The sequence below is a fragment of the Salmo salar genome, chromosome ssa24 (assembly GCF_905237065.1).
Source record: "Salmo salar chromosome ssa24, Ssal_v3.1, whole genome shotgun sequence".
Classification (NCBI taxonomy): Eukaryota; Metazoa; Chordata; class Actinopteri; order Salmoniformes; family Salmonidae; genus Salmo; species Salmo salar.
The window spans coordinates 16,568,120-16,584,409 of NC_059465.1; the positions used below are offsets into that span (position 1 = coordinate 16,568,120).

Here is a 16,290-nt window from a genome sequence, read left to right on the forward strand (position 1 = left end):
TTTAATAGATTATTTAATCTATAAAATTAAACATTCATCCTTTAAAATCATACAAAAATACTTGCGTCATGGCTGCATCATGATTACAGACATGCAAATGCATTAACATAGTAATAAAATACACAATAGCATCAACAGAGATGTTCTAAGAGGCTCTTTGGATCAGTATAGACACTCTCAGTTCAGGCATTGTAGGTGTAAGGAGATGCTCTCTATAGCTGGTCAATACTTAGCAGGCCTCATCAGCAGCAGCAAGTAATCTGATCATTGCATTCATCTGGCTGTAGTCAGTTCTTTTACATAACTAATCGGAGAACCTGCCTGCCAAATGCTACTGTACTGTAGTGCAGAAGCTACAGAGAGAGTACATTCAATGCCCACGTTGTTTTTAGCTGCAGTAGGCATACATGCAGCATCCATGGATTCATTCATTCTGGACTTTGATCGTCAAAGAGGAGAACTAAGGCAATCTGTTGTCACAGTGTGGACCAGACTACTAAATCATCAAGGCAGGTCTCCAGTCAGAGCTGCAGTAAAGGCAGCGGGCATCTGGACACCGTTCTGGCGGAGCACACAGTGAACTTCCTGGATGTTCTTACGTAAACTCTCAGGATCACAGAGGGGCCGGAGGTCATCAGACATTTCTAGCAGCCGCAGGAGGAATGCTGCCCTGGCCCACAGACCACAGAGGGTGCCATGGAAACTAGAATCCATGAGAAGAGCCAACCAGGCCGGGTCCAGGGTGTCACCTAGAATGGAAGAACAGTTAAAGGGATACTTCGGGATTTTGGCAAAGACGTCCTTTATCTACTTCCCCAGAGTCAGATGAACTTCTGGATAACATTTTTATGTCTAATTTGTGTCTCAAGCTAGTAAATACCCATAGACTTCCAGTCTGCGCTAATGCTAGTTAGCTTTGGCTTGCGAAATTACCTCTAACTTCCTTCATACGGGGACATAAAAATGGTATCCACAAGTTCATCTGACTCTGGGGAAGTAGATAAAAGGCCTCATTGTCAAAAGCCCAAAGTCTCCCTTTAAGCTCACGTAATACTGTCTGCCATGACATTTTCAGTACGTTACATGTGTAACCGATGTGAAATGGCTAGTTAGTTAGCGGTGGTGCGCGCTAATAGCGTTTCAAATCGGGTGACGTCACTCGCTCTGAGACTTGAAATAGGGTTTCCCCTTGCGTTGCAAGGGCCGCGGCTTTTGTGGCGCGATGGGTAACGATGCTTCGTGGGTGTCAGTTGTTGATGTGTGCAGAGGGTCCCTGGTTCGAGCCCAGGTTGGGGCGAAGAGAGGGACGGAACCTACACTGTTACACATGCACACTAATAATTTGATGTTAAACTGATTATGGCAGTAGGCAGAGTATGGCAATAGTCAAGTAAATACTTGACTGTTTATCTTAAAATCGGAGTGAGGTCAAAATTTAAGTAAGTATACGCTGCTTAAAACCTGGTTTTCTGAGCCATCTTTCAAGTTATTGGGACATGTAAACAGTTTAAAATCAGCGTTTCAGCTGTGTATTTGATCTGCGCATGTGCCAGCAGCGGTAGCGCAAGCCTCCCTCTTATGTGCGAGTATCTTAGAAATAGTTCACATACAAACTTCATATGCCCGAATAACGTGGTCGCTGTGGTAGAACGTTTATTTTGATTGCCGATTTTCAGCATTTATCCAAGCCCCATCAGGTAGCCTGATTTCAGATGTGTCCATGTAAACAGGATTATTAGGGAAATTGTTCTTCTTGCAAAGCATGTAAACATTTTAAAGAAACTATTATATTAATGACTAGCCACAATAATTGTGTTATTATGTGCTTTCCGACACAATCAGCAAGTATGTGGTCCTTGGCCTGTGCGTTACCTGGCTGGAGGTCTTTACAGACCCTGAGGTTCTCCAGCAGGTCTGTAACATTCTCCCTGGCCCATACACCCAGGCGTTCTCCCACCACTGAGGATGCTGGGTACTTTTCAGCGAGCTGAAGCAGGTATGGAAGCAGACATGCTGACATCACAGACGGTTCTGCAAACACGTTGGCCTCATCCTGCTCATAGAGACTGGCACACCTGTGGAACAGAGGTGAATGATGAACAACATAAACAAAAGACATGCTCGGCCTACATTTTACATTTACATTTTAGTCATTTAGCAGACGCTCTTATCCAGAGCGACTTACAGTAGTGAAGGCATACATTTCATACGTTTTCATACATTTTTTTTCTTCTTCCCCGTACTGGTCCCCCGTGGGAATTGAACTCACAACCCTGGCGTTTGAAACACCATGCCCTACCAACTGAGCCACACGGGACCTACATGTCATGAATTTGTTGACTGCCTGTGTGTGTGGTGACTCACCCAGTGTCCCTGGCCTCCCTCAGGACTGAGCTCAGGTCAGACTGGGGCAAGTGACACAGCAACACCTCCAGGGCACCAGGACTATCCCAGCATTCCTCCAGCAGCAGCTCCAGCAGGAAGGGCAGAGCCTGGTTGACCTGCATCAGGTACATGCTCCTCTCCCCTCCTCCTCTCCTGGCTTGGCAGAGTGTGGAGGCAAAACCGGCCGCTTTTATCCTGACCTGCTGGCTCTCGTCCTGCAGCAGGTAAAGCCCTGTGTTGATCAACCTGCATAGGAAGAAAGACGAAGAGGACATTATGCAGCAGATTGTGACAAAGTCAGTATGCATACTGTAATTGACTTTTTAACCTACGACCCTGCTCTAGATCTCTACCTGGTGCTGAAGACAGGGAGAGGAGTGTGGTCCCTCAGGGCCATGCTCAGTAAGGGGGCCCCAGCCAGACACAGGGCCCCGGCACAGGATCTCCTGAGAGCCTCAGGGGCCTCTGGCACCCGGTGGACCTCCAACAGACTGCACCACCGAGGGAACAGAGATGTCTGAAGACTGAGACAGAGGGAGAAGAAATGTGTGAATGTTCAGTATGTTTTTTGTGAATCTGACACCCTAATGACTTGTTGTTGTCAAGTAAATTATAAATCATGTCAAAACAGAGAGGAGTGCAGTGTGCAGAATTCTGTATGCTGACCTTTGGGAGAGCAGCAGGCTGGCAGCACACAGGGCCTGGGATAGGAACTCTGGCCCCCCTCTGTGGCCCTCCAGGGCCCCCAGCAGCAGCTCCACACACTCCAGCAGGACTGGACCCTCCAGGGGGGGAGAAGGGGAAGGCTCCTGGGACAGAGTATGGTCAGCCCCAGGAGTCATCACTGCAACTAGGGTTGTCAGATATGTCCTGCTGTACTCCACACCCTGATCCAACAGTGCCTCCTTCAGGTTGGCCTGAGTACAGAGAGCAATGTTAAACACCATTCCCATAAAACAGCATGGTCAGGTCACCATTGTCAAATCAGGAACGTGGAGTCATTAAAGGGCAGCTAATAGGTGGGAAGACTTTGCTGTCCAGAAACTGAAGGAGGTATAAAACAGGGGCACTGACACAGGCATATTGATTGGGCCTATGGAGTTTTATTAAAAAGGCAAAATAATGTTTTCTTTAGAATTTACAGATGCAGATGCTTCTATCCAATGCGAATTAGTCATGGGTGCATACATTTTATGTATGGGTGGTCCCGGGAATCAAACCCACTACCCTGGCGTTACAACTTACAAGTGCCATGCTCTACCCAGTGGTACTTGAAAGTACTAAAGCAAAAATACTTTCAAGTACTACTTAAGTCATTTTTTGGGATATCTGTACTTGTCAAAAATATAAATAGTAGAGTCAACTTTTACGCTTACTTCACTCTTAAAGAAAATAGTGTACTTTTTACGCCATACATTTTCCGTGACTCCCACTCGTACGGCATAACACAGCAGAGAAAAAGGATGGATATCCTTGACTGTATTGGTCTAGTTCAGATCTACCTTACCCTCATTTTCACGAGGAAAAAAAACAATTCTCAGCTTGATTTCAGCCCTTTGCAGCATTGTGTTAAAGTCAAACATATCTTTAGTGCCTTGAATTCCTCATGTTGTATATTGAAAACTACTCATTGAAAACTGTTGGTAAGTTTTTGGACAAGGTGACTTTCCCAGCATTCTCTAGTCTAGACAGGGTGTTTATGTCTCACCTGCAGTGCCGTCTGCAGCACCTGTTGCATGCTGGTCCCACTCCATCGCCGCCTCTCAGCCGCCCAACTGACCAATGACAGCCTCAGGTCAGAGCTCTCTGTGGAGAAACTCCCCCACACCTGGCAAGCCCACCGGGGCTCTGCACACAGGAAGTGGATAGCGTTCTGATGGAAGGAGGCGGACCCAACCTGTAAAATGGAATGTCATAAACTTTCAGTATTGTGGGACGGCTAACACAACCTCACTGATATATCAGTTGGCACATACCCAGATGATGAAAAGGATAACAAATCATGACAGTATCTCTGGATAAAAACAGTGTGTGTGTGTGTGTGCATGTGTGAGAGAGACAGGGACTGTTGGGCACCTGGAGCCTTTGGTGTGGTGAGTGGAGCTCTGACAGGAGCACATCCCTCATCTGGTGGAGGAACCCCTGAGAACAGAACCCCCTCAGCAGGCCTGCCACACCCAGGTAGGCCCCACGCACCAGGGGGCAGTGCTGAGCCCCTGTCACCAACCACAGTCTGGACTCTACACGGTCCACCACATCACACAGTGCGTCTGGGGGAGGACTGGGGAAATAACAACACAAATTACAAAACCTGACAGTGCCTTAATCACAGAATAAATAGAACATGAATTATAGAATCTCTATGGCCTCCATAGAATCCTTCCCTGTTTGTTTTCCATTCTGTAAACCCTCACCGTTGTGTGCATAGACCCCTGTCCAGGATGGCTCTGATCTGCAGTAGCTGTCCATGCAGACGATTGTGACAGCTGGGGTCCTGGGGCTCCGGCAGCTCTCCTGTCAACCGGAGAAGGGTGCTCACGTATTGGCAGGGGGGCGTCATGGCGACCAAGGCTTTGGAGGTCATGACCCTCACACTGTAGATGGGACTGGCAGCCAGCTGGAGCAGGGGAATCAGGAAGTCTGACAGAGTCCTGCTGGGAACAAAGGTTACATGGACCAGTTTTCATACTGCAAGGAGATGCATAGAACACTGTAAATGATTGTGTGCCTACCTGGAGAATACAGGTGTGTTATCCTTAAACAGGCCCATGGACATCATCACCTGCTTCATTGAGTAGATGCAGCTATAAAGGGATTCTTTAGCTTGACAAAATTAAATAAATGACATGAAAACGGTAATCACCCAGTTTGGTCTTGGACCCCTCGCTGGAGTTTGGCCAGGAGGGTGAGGACAGGGTAGAGGGAGGGGTGCAGGCGGAGCCGGGCCTCCCCAGAGGGACCCTGCAAGTCCTCTGCCGCCCCCCTCAACTCCCCCAGGAGGAAGGGCTGCAGGGCAGGGTAGTGGGTGAAGAAGGCGGGGGGAGACATGCCATGCTGGGTGGAGCCCTCCTCACCTCCAGAGCGCTGACCCAGCAACCTTGAGCACAGAGAGCCTGTTCATGAGAAAGGGTTCAGTCAGAGGGAGCACAATAACAAATTAATAATTTATCATGCATGTCTGATCGCTACATGAAAGAAATTGGAGCAGACAGCGCAAGTGAACCTAATGGATTCTCTCCCGGTCTATATGATCTAATGTTTGAGCTGGTCAGTTTCAGAGAATACAAATGACACTGAAATCTGAGCTCTGTCCTCAGTGTGCGCATTACAGTAGTGAGAGGGAGAGATTGTATTTTTACTGTAGAGCTGCAGTGCAGCATTCCTCATGGCCCAGCAGGGGGAGCTGAGGAGGGTCAGGGACAGGATGGCCACAGCCGGGGCAAACTGCAGCACAGCAACTCCCAGCCCAGAGCCTCGTACCAGGGCCTGCAGGGTGTGGACCGCACACACCTGGGGGAGAGGAGGGGAAAAGCCAACATTAGACCGCATGCTAACTGACCTGGACTTGAGTATCCTATTGGTATGTGTGTATCTCGATGGCTGTGCATCTCATCTGTGTTTGTGGTAGGTAATGTACATGCGTATAATTCATGGGAAGTAGTGTACTAGTGTGCATATCTGGCTAACTTTTGGTGAATTCATGATGTGTATTACCTGTGGCAGGTCCAGTGTCTGGTCCCAGTCCTGGGGCAGAGGGGACCTGGCTGTGTCCAGCAGGGTGTGTATGCTGTGGGCCAGGAGGGGCCGGGCCTTACTGGCCTCCTCTGCTGACACCACACACAGGATGAGCATGGGAAGCCCTGCCGCCCGCCGGGTCACTGACGTACAGCGAGACTGCAGCACCTCTAGGCCCTGGAGAGAAAACCCCATATCAGTTAGCACACACACAGTTTAACCATACTAGCTAAATATGCATGAAACATAGCTTCATTGTTGCAGGTAAAATTAGATATGAATTAGCAGAGAATGATAAGGTACATCACTGGCCTAGACCTAAAACATACTCTACAGAAACCCCTTTACGCCATGAGAACCCTGTCTGCGGTGTGGATGAGCCCCCTCAAAAGGGTCTGGGTCAGAGGTTACCTGCTTCAGCATGTGTGCTGGGATATCCCTGAGCTCTGGGTCACTGCTGCTCAGGAGACAGGCACAGAACCTGGTAAAGCCCACACAGCAGCCCTCTACTGCCCCCTGGGGGATAGAAACGTGTATGTCAGGACTGAAGATGAGACAAGAAAACCAGGGAGGCTTTGAGTTGTGAACCATAGATGGATGTTATGTCCTTTTTACCCAGTGGCGGCATTTGAGAAGAATGTTCTTGAACACTTTAGAGGCCCTCTTCAGGTCTTCTAAAGTTAGAAAGGGTTCTGTCTGTTTGGCCTGAGCAAGGATTCTCTCCACCAGAGAACCTAGAAAGATTCCTATTTCCTGAAAAGGAAAACAACAATAGTGATTGAAGGCCAGAATGTGTTTCTTAGTGGTGCTGAACATGGGTTAGAATGTGCAGCCGGGTGGTCAGTGCGAGTGTTGATCGGTAAGATGAAGAGTACCTTGAGGGAGACCCAACAGCAGGTGAGGACCAGACTGTGTTCCTCAGACAGCAGCACACACTCATCCCCCTCCCCCTGGTCCTCTCCTGCCACCTGGCCTATCAGAGAGGTGATGGCATTCCCCATGTCACAGAAAGATGGGGGTATATCTGGAAGAGACAAGGGCGGGGGTGAGACAACCATTCCATATCAAGTTTACCCTTCTCCGATCTGTTTTGTGATGTCTCTTTACACCCTACTGGCGATACCTTTCTCATCCCCGCAGGCATCCTGGTCTCCATACAGCACACCCAGGAGGAGCAGAGTGATCCTCTCCAGGAGAACCAGGATCTCTATGGTCACTCTGTGATCGACCACATCACACAGGGTGTTAGGTACCTCTAGTATACACCTCTCTAGGGCAGTCAAAATACCTGAAACAAATACATCACTCAAATAAGGTTGCAATGTGAAATGCTTTGGAATTCAACATGTTTATATATAAGCTGTTAGACAGCTGCAAAATGTAATTTTGTGAAATAGCAATGATGCAACAGGTCTCACCGTGTATGGGTTTGGTCCTTGCAGCAAGCATCATATCATCCTTAGCGATCAGGTAATGCTGCTCGAGTTCCTTGAGTAGATACCTGACCAGAGTAGAGGCCTTCGAGTCCCCAGAACTGACGTAGTTGATACGGCTGTCCAGCCAGGGCACATGAGACTGACCTCCAGACCTTCGGAGAGGGGGTCATGCAACACTGAGGTCGAGGACCGGAACTCTGGCTACAGGTGGTGTAGAAATTAAAGGTCTACTTACTTCTGGAGGAGGACCTTCATGATCAGAGCTCCCATCTGAGCCTCCGGCACACGGGGACTGCAGAGGAGCAGTTCTGCACGGCCGAACAGCACAGGAGTAATGTCCTCCAGAAAACTAGGTGGGAAAAATCTCACCAGTAATCCTGCAGAGAGCTCCCGAATCTACATAGGAAGAAAATAGAGCAGAGAAAATACATTATTTCACTTATCCTTCTGTCACTCACAAATGTATTAAAAATTAAAAAATGAATTTGTAACACAAGTATAAAGTCTACCTCATTGGTGGAATCCTCTAAACAGCCAATAAGGACCAGCTGTTTTGATCTAGAGAAGAAATCCCACCATCCTCTCAGCCTTGCCCAGTTGATCAAAGAGGCCATGTTAACTACAGAAAGGGAACAAAAACCTCTTGGAATTTAGCTTCATACAGGCTTTAAAGCCCCAGAATGAAGTCAACCATCTCATGCCCCCTTTACTGACCTGGGGGTTGGCCCTTCTTCTTGTCTGGGCTCCAGGTGTCTGTGCAGGTCTCTAGTACAGCAGACAGCAGCAGCAGAACAGTCTTCTTCCTCTGGTAGCTGTGTCCTGGTGCCAGATAGGACAACGGCAGCTGGGACAGCCAGTCCACAAACCCTACAATGATCAGGATGAATAGGATGTTAATAAATTGCACCGCACAGCTAGATGGGACAAGGAAATACATTTTAAAACAATTATTTAGTGCTTCAAACTTTCGCAGCGCTCACCTACTCCCTGATCAAGTGCCATCTCTGTCTCCTTTGTGAGGCTGACACCACCGTCCCTTTTTCCCTTCTGTCCTCTGAGGTGGGCCAGGCAGCTGTCTCGGATCCGGACCAGAAACCTCTTCACCCCTGCCTGAAGGTGCTGGCGGAACGGTGACGACTCACTGTTGAGGTTCTGGGGGATGAAGGTCCTCATGGTAGAGAGCTCCTCCGGCGTCGGGGCCTCTTTGGTCTTTGGGCTGCAGCATAGCAGGTTGAGGGCGGCCAGGCGGACTCTATCGTCCACACATCCCAGGGCAAGACGGAGGGTCTCCAGGGCAGAGCCACTCTCCAGGGCCCAGGGGGAGCCTCCATAAGTGGCACGGCGGGCACTCATCACACAGGCCCAGGCATGGAGGTGCCCTGGAGAGGCAGGGTCTAGAGGGGCCAGCAGGGGCTCCACAGCAGCGGGGAAGACACGCAGGGTCCAGGGCAGCAAGTGGCTGGAGCTGTTGTTCTGAAGAAGGGTCACGTCAGAGGTCAAGGCCTCCAGCAGAGTGGTCCGCCAACGCCTGGCCCACTGATTGGCCAGATCCAGCTCCAAGGGAGGAGCATCCTGGGCCAGTTCCTCACACAGCTCGCACCTCTGCTTCTGGATCAGACACTTGTAAAGCTCTGAGGCACATGGGGACAGATGATTCGTGGACATGCACTTCAGGAGATGGTTGGGAAGCTCAGAGTACTGCTCCAGCACCTGAGGGGTTAACGGAAAATGAATTATAATCACAATTTCCACAACTGAACACGCACTTTTAAGGTTAAGATGACATTGCATACACTCACCATGTCAGTGCCAACATAAGGGAGCAGTGAACAGAGGGGGAAGTATTTGGCTTTGGCCTCCCAGGGCAGTTTGGTTATGCGGTGGAGTAAGGAAATGTGCAGGTTCTTCTGTGTGTCTCCAAAACGCTGGCAGTCCATCTCATAGATCTCCAGCAGCAGGCAGAACGCACTGCGCACAACCTCTGACACACCCTCGACCTGGGCATGTGTTAGGGGAAATGGGATGTTATTGTTACTACTGTACTATGCCCTTGAGCCGTTCTTGTCTATTCATGTTCTGTATTAATAATGAGATGATTGGAAACTCACTGGACTCTCAGCATTGTCCCAGATGACCTGGATGAGTTGTCGTCTCAGGCTAGAATCATCTGGCAGCAGGGGAGCGCTGGTCACCTCCCAGATCTCAGATAGACACTCCTTAACACTCTTCAGCCACAGTGTTAACACTGCCATCAGACATAGGCTTTAATAAACGTCGATTTGATACTCAGGTATTTCTTACTTTCATTACGTTTGCACTTACAGAAACACGCATACACACTGGTTTGGTTTTACAGTACCTTCAAAGACATAGTAGTGGCAGTCAAGCTTCTCCTCACACAAAGCAGAAACCAAAGGAAACAAACCACCCAGGAGGAGACAAGTCTGAAGCAATAGAGAGAAAACCTTGAATCAGAAACCACATTTTCTAAATTGGCCGAGGAGAATTCCCATAAGAACGAATGAAGAAGATATATCAGTTAGCATGAGCAGTCTGTGACATACCCCTGTGGTGTCCACCTGACTGACTAGGATGCTCCTTCTACAGCAGGTCAGCAGACCCCTGCTCACGGCCAGTCTGTCCACTCCGTCCTGCGAGCGGGGGCTGCACTGTACCTGGAGACCACCCACACACAGCTGCCAGGGCTCTGAGCAACACACATCAACCAGTGGCATTAAAAATAAAAAACACTTCATCATCCACAGTCCTTATATGAATAGGTTTATGGTTCAAATCCTGTGTTGTGATGATTTGGAATGTAAACAACATAGAATGTAAACAATAAAAGTCAACATACAATGTCAACAATATGAAAGTCCTGATTGTGTACCTGAGTGAGTGACTTGTAGCAGACTCCAGGCAGCTGCTCCTCCCTCCCGTCCCTCCAGTACGGTGTTAATCAGCATGGCCACTGTGGTGCCAGCCAGGAGACGGGTGTCCCTGTTGGAGCACTGCCCGCACACAGACGAAACAAGTAATATAATAACAATTAAAAAATGCTATTCAGCACAGGCTTTTATCTAAAGTGACTTAGTCATGCATGCATACATTTTACATATGGGTGATCCCGGTAACGGAACCCACTACCCTGGTGTTACACGCGCCATGCTCTACCAAATGAGCTACAAAGGACCATGTAGTAAGAGTAAGCGCTGGACCATGGAGCGACATCAGGGAGAACAGACTGGCAAACCTGAATCATATTCATTTAAAATAGTTTGGGATTTAACCTGAATCGATGTCAAACACAGACCTGTCCCAGGATGATGTCCATTAGAGACTGTAGGATGCTCTGCACTGCCAAACTCCCCTGTTCCTTCTCCCAAACCAGAGGGGCCACCTCACCTGGCAACAGCTGAAACACCTGCAAACACACCTGAAGGGACAGGTCCCAGATCAGTAAGACACCTACTAACACAGCCAACTCACAGGTCAGTTCAGTGACAAGACGTCGTCTGAACAGTGCTTCGAATGAATGAATGAAAAATGAAAAAAGACAAGTACAATTTTGTTGACAAGAGCCAGGAAGTTAAAGGTTGATAAAGCCCATATTCAGTATTTACCTTGACAGCTTGGTAACACAGTGGGCCATTTCTCAAACCCTCCTGCTCCAGTATTACAGGGAATAACTCAGCCACTTTATCTATCAAGGAAGGGCAGGCCTCTCTCCACAGCTCACGACCAATAGAGCTGTCCTCCAGGAACATGCAAGCTGCAAACACAAACCACACACAGGAGATAACTTGGCACCTAAAATGAGGCCAAAAAGATAATAGTTAATATTGACAATGCCACTCACACTAAAACAAAGAACAATTCAAGATTATTCTACTCCACAACTAACCTCTCTGGAGGTCCCCAATGGATAATGCCTGAAAAGGAAAGATGCTGAAACATTATCGCATTGCTAAAGAATACTTCTAACAGTGGATTATTTTTAGAACAATACACATACCTGATCCTTTCCCACAATAGTGCACAAACAGTGTTGGATTTCTCGAAAAACCAGCAAGCGATTGACTTCTGCCAGATGTTGCAACATCTGTAATGGCATGATCAAATACATATTCAGAATAGCACTTTAGTTATTCAGCATTGAAAACATCACTTCTAAAGGACAGAGCTTGTTCTGGACCTGGTCTAATTTGCGACTGGCGATGTTAAACATCTGCATCTGCATGGCGACGAGTAGCCTGATGAGTGGCAAGAGGAGCCTCTCCTCTAAACACTGAAGCTGCTTCACTGGGATCTTCCTCAGCAGCTGGCCTGCCTCCTCCAGACTACGCTCTTTGCATCGCTTTATGTTGCTCCTGTTCAGAGACAGACAACATGCCATGAAGATGAGTGACACCGACGGTGAACGATGAATGTGTAGTAATTGGTTGGATATGGGAACAGTCGGAGTGGAGCTGGAACCAGTAACTCCGAGACACCGCAGGGACTATCCCACTGCTGCCACCAATGTAGTGATGGAGATAGAACAATCGCTGGAGGGCTTGAATCAACAACCCTGTGGTTATTGTGGTGTGAATGCATTACCACCTATGCCATGAAAGCCCAGATTTATTGGCAGAGGTAGTAATACATGCATTCCCACACAGGGAGGCTACACATGCATTGTCATACAAACATCAGGGGTGTATTCATTATGGAAACAGTTTAACGTTTTAGCACCAAACAGAAGCATAACGAGAGTTTCTATTGGACAAATGCAGGTAGGTCCCTCCTGTTTCATTCTGTTTAAGAAACGTTTTGCAACAGAATCGGTGTAATGAATAAAACACATTAGGCACTTGTCAGCCAGATTTACCTTGAGCACTCATCAAGTTTGTTAATGAAAAGCTTTAACGTAGTGCTGACATCTGTGGGTATTTTATCCTCAGTAACCACACAGTCTAGTACAGCTTTCATCTGATCTTCGACCGATTGAACAGGCACCATTGTATGTTAATTCCGAAAGTTTGTCTTAAAATTATCCCTGGAAAGAAAGAGAACATGCTTCCTCGTGTTTTTCTTGTCAAACTAACTCTACTGTTGGAGTTGAGTCGTTACAGAACAGTGCATTATGAATTACCGCCATCTAGTGTATAGGAGTATGCGTTCGGTTAGCAAATCATCTTTGTAACATTACATTACGCTTTTGTGTTCATGTTTTGTTGTTAATTTATTAGGTTGTATGCAGAGAGTCCATATAATCGTGCATGTTGCAAATTTGCTTCTAGAAGTTAGCTATAACAGATACAATCTTTTTTGTCTGTTTCCGTAGTACACAACAGCCGAGAAGGTCGCTGTTGGCTATCTCAGTAGAAGCTCGCCCATTTCTGGAGCATGAACGCAAGTAATCCTCTAAATTGTGATTGGTTAATCTGTCATTGCCATTTCTCTACAACACTGCCAAAATGGTGACTCCCTGGTGAGGTGGAACTGTTGCGTTCTCTACAGGTTGTAGGGAAGGTATATATATTTTTTTAGGTTTAGTTATACAAATCTTTGGAAGGCTCGCAGTTCGATTTCGGGGAGGACTACGGTTCTTTCCGGTTTAAGAAAAAGATGGCGGAAGCCGGGGCTGAGTTCGAAGCAAAGTTAGTGAAGACGAATGTTCTGAATGGACAACAGCAGTAGCGAAAACTATAACAAAAAGGAAATTGTCTAAAATTGGAGTGGATGATACGTGTATGAATCATAAAGAATCGCTTCTTGTTGGGATGCATATGTGGGAAACCCGTTTGATGTGTCAAATGGTGAAGCATGCGCTGGGAAAAATCTGTCAGATTGGTTTTATTTTGATTAATCGTATTTCTGAAGAACATAGGAAGATTGCAGTGAGCCTCAGAAGAATCCGTACAACAGAAGTTTTGAACTTCGGAGTAGAGCACTCTCAAAGGAGTCGTTGAATACCTGAAGAAGATTCCTGGCGTGGTTGGTGCCCGGCGTCTAACCCGCTGGGTGAATGGAGAAAAAGAAGAAAGTCTGTCGGTTCAGTTGTTTTCTGATAAATAGCAAATTCCTACTCATGTGAAGCTTGGTTATGTAAAATACTCTGTAAGAACTGTCGTCCCCAAACCATTGCAGTGGCGGTTCTAGCTTGTATGGCTCCCTGGGCGAACCCACCCCCCAAAAAGCACCATTCTGCATTCATTTTTATTCAGACATTTGGAACAGCACAAATAAATAAATAAATATAACATTTAAAACTATATACATAAAAAAAAAATATACAAAAGACTCATGAATATCAAAGTGACAGAGAAACAAATTGTAGTATATAAATACAAATAAAAAGATAAGTATTACACTATTACCCTATTGCTAACAAAAAACACAAAAAAACTAAATTGCACAAATTCTATATCACACAAATACACAACACACTTATAAAGAAGAGAACCTGATTATTAGACTAATGCACTTCAATCAAGCCTTCCCTGTGGCTCAGTTGGTAGAGCATGGTGTGTGCAACACCAGGGTTGTGGGTTTGTTTCCCATGGGGGCCAGTACAACAACAACAAAAAATGCATGAAATGTATGTATTCACTACTGTAAGTCTGCTAAATGACTAAAATGTAAATCAAGAAACACACAAACTAAATTGCACAAATAATTGCATTAGTACTGTACTAAGGTAGAGGTGCGCTATTTGATAGATTCTCCCTCTCCCCCTACCTCAGGCTTCCAGTGGGGGGACCTGAGGTCAACGCCCCTCGTACCTCTGAGTGGGAGACCTTCCCAGGCAGTAGCCTGCCTAGCTCACTGACTAGAACCAGGGCGCCCACTACGACAAGGTTAATTGACCCACAGTCCCACACGATGACAGGATATCATTGACGTGCAAATGAGTGATAGATCGCACAAATGTCACCTTTCCGTTTTTTTTTTTTTGTGTGTGCTCCTCGTGCAGCCCCCGGCAAGATGCCTCCCTGGGAGGCTGCCCATGTCCGCATCATTAGAATTGTAAAGGATTTGGCCATGTTTCAAGTGTGTGCAAACGAACAGGGTATTGAAGAACGTGTGTAGAAGAACGACGGTGTTGCAATTGTGGTGGTGATCATGATCCCGAGTTCATGGAGTGCCCTGTAAGGGTGAAGGAGATTGAGGTGGCAAAAGGTAGAGCAGTCAACCGAATCTCCTACGCGGAGACGATTAAAATAATTGAGAAAACAAGTGATGCTAGTGAAGATATGGTAGTGGACGCACCACAGCCTGTAGTAAATGTTTGCTTCCAGTCAAAAGATACCCAGTTTGTTAAAAAAAGGTGTTCATTGTCACAGTTCTAAACTATAGGCACAAGAAACTCAACATTATAGTGGCTGCGGCAGAAAAGTTATTTACGTCTGAATTTTTTTATTTTTTTTTACCTTCCTCTATTTCTGATGTCCATCCAGTTTGATTTCTATTTGTAACTGTGCAGTATTTCTTAACCTACAGTTGAAGTCGGAAGTTTACGTACACTTAGGTTGAAGTCATTAACACTCGTTTTTCAACCACTCAACAAATTTCTTGTTAACAAACTATAGTTTTGGCAAGTCGGTTAGGACATCTACTTTGTGCATGACACAAGTAATTTTTCCAACAATTGTTTACAGACAGAATATTTAACTTATAATTCACTTTATCACAATTCCAGTGGGTCAGAAGTTTACATACACTAAGTTGACTGTGCCTTTAAACAGCTTGGAAAATTCCAGAAAATGATGTCATGGCTTTAGAAGCTTCTGATAGGCTAATTTACATCATTTGAGTCAATTGGAGGTGTACCTGTGGATGTATTTCAAGGCCTACCTTCAAACTCAGTGCCACTTTGCTTGACAGCATGGGAAAATCAAAAGAAATCAGCCAAGATCTCAGAAAAAAATTATAGACCTCCACAAGTCTGGTTCATCCTAGGGAGCAATTTCCAAACGCCCGAAGGTACCACGTTCATCTGTACAAACAATAGTACGCAAGTATAAACAACATGGGACCACGCAGCCCTCATACCGCTCAGGAAGGAGATGCGTTCTTTCTCCTAGAGATGAACGTACTTTGGTGCGAAAAGTGCAAATCAATCCCAGAACAACAGCAAAGGACCTCGTGAAGATGCTGGAGGAAACAGGTACAAAAGTATCTATATCCACAGTAAAACAAGTCCTATATCGACATAACCTGAAATTCCGCTCAGCAAGGAAGAAGCCACTGCTCCAAAACCGCCATACAAAAAGCCGGACTACGGTTTGCAACTGCACATGGGGACAAAGATCGTACTTTTTGGAGAAATGTCCTCTGGTCTGATGAAACAAAAATAGAACTGTTTGGCCATAATGACCATTGTTATGTTTGGAGGAAAAAGGTGGAGGCTTGCAAACCGAAGAACACCATCCCAACCATGAAGCACGCGGGTGGCAGCATCATGTTGTGGGGGTGCTTTGCTGCAGGAGGGACTGGTGCACATCACAAAATAGATGGCATCATGAGGGAGGAAAATTATGTGGATATATTGAAGCAACATCTCAAGACATCAGTCAGGAAGTTAAAGCTTGGTCGCAAATGGGTCTTCCAAATGGACAATGACCCCAAGCATACTTCCAAAATTGTGGCAAAACGGCTTAAGGACAACAAAGTCAAGGTATTGGAGTGGCCATCACATAGCCCTGACCTCAATCCTATAGAAGATTTGTGGGCAGAACTGAAAAAGTGT

General features: G+C 46.5%; 1 protein-coding gene across 3 annotated transcripts; it reads right to left on the reverse strand.

Annotated features, from left to right (window-relative positions):
* si:ch211-225b11.4 (thyroid adenoma-associated protein homolog) lies at positions 1–13,648 on the reverse strand. Of its 3 annotated transcripts, none has more exons than XM_014170686.2 (31): positions 13,515–13,648; positions 11,752–11,926; positions 11,572–11,658; positions 11,461–11,488; positions 11,180–11,328; positions 10,870–10,992; positions 10,447–10,567; positions 10,121–10,263; positions 9,916–10,000; positions 9,665–9,801; positions 9,356–9,553; positions 8,537–9,266; positions 8,271–8,423; positions 8,066–8,175; positions 7,792–7,952; positions 7,539–7,708; positions 7,244–7,408; positions 6,996–7,144; positions 6,736–6,873; positions 6,532–6,636; positions 6,100–6,297; positions 5,745–5,895; positions 5,249–5,498; positions 4,800–5,039; positions 4,462–4,666; positions 4,094–4,282; positions 3,052–3,302; positions 2,739–2,909; positions 2,365–2,631; positions 1,873–2,075; positions 1–749 (listed from the first exon to the last, which is right to left on the reverse strand). In XM_014170686.2, the coding sequence occupies exons 2-31, from the start codon at positions 11,794–11,796 to the stop codon at positions 505–507; spliced, it is 5,367 nt and encodes a 1,788-aa protein (XP_014026161.1). In that variant the 5' UTR covers positions 11,797–11,926; positions 13,515–13,648; the 3' UTR covers positions 1–504. The 3 variants fall into 3 exon arrangements, with proteins under 3 accessions (XP_014026161.1, XP_014026160.1, XP_014026159.1); XM_014170685.2 differs by lacking the exon at positions 13,515–13,648 and adding an exon at positions 12,427–12,671 and having other exon boundaries at positions 4,800–5,036; XM_014170684.2 differs by lacking the exon at positions 13,515–13,648 and adding an exon at positions 12,427–12,671.
* Positions 13,649–16,290: the final 2,642 nt, after the last annotated feature.

Excerpts from the sequence above, each read along its gene's own strand:
- si:ch211-225b11.4 (XM_014170684.2), bottom strand. The coding sequence starts at position 12,557 with ATGGTGCCTGTTCAATCGGTCGAAGATCAGATGAAAGCTGTACTAGAC. Across the intron at positions 11,329-11,460 it reads CATTGGGGACCTCCAGAGAG|CTTGCATGTTCCTGGAGGAC; the intron begins GTTAGTTGTGGA and ends TTGTGTTTGCAG. Across the intron at positions 10,001-10,120 it reads GTCAGGTGGACACCACAGGG|ACTTGTCTCCTCCTGGGTGG; the intron begins GTATGTCACAGA and ends CTATTGCTTCAG.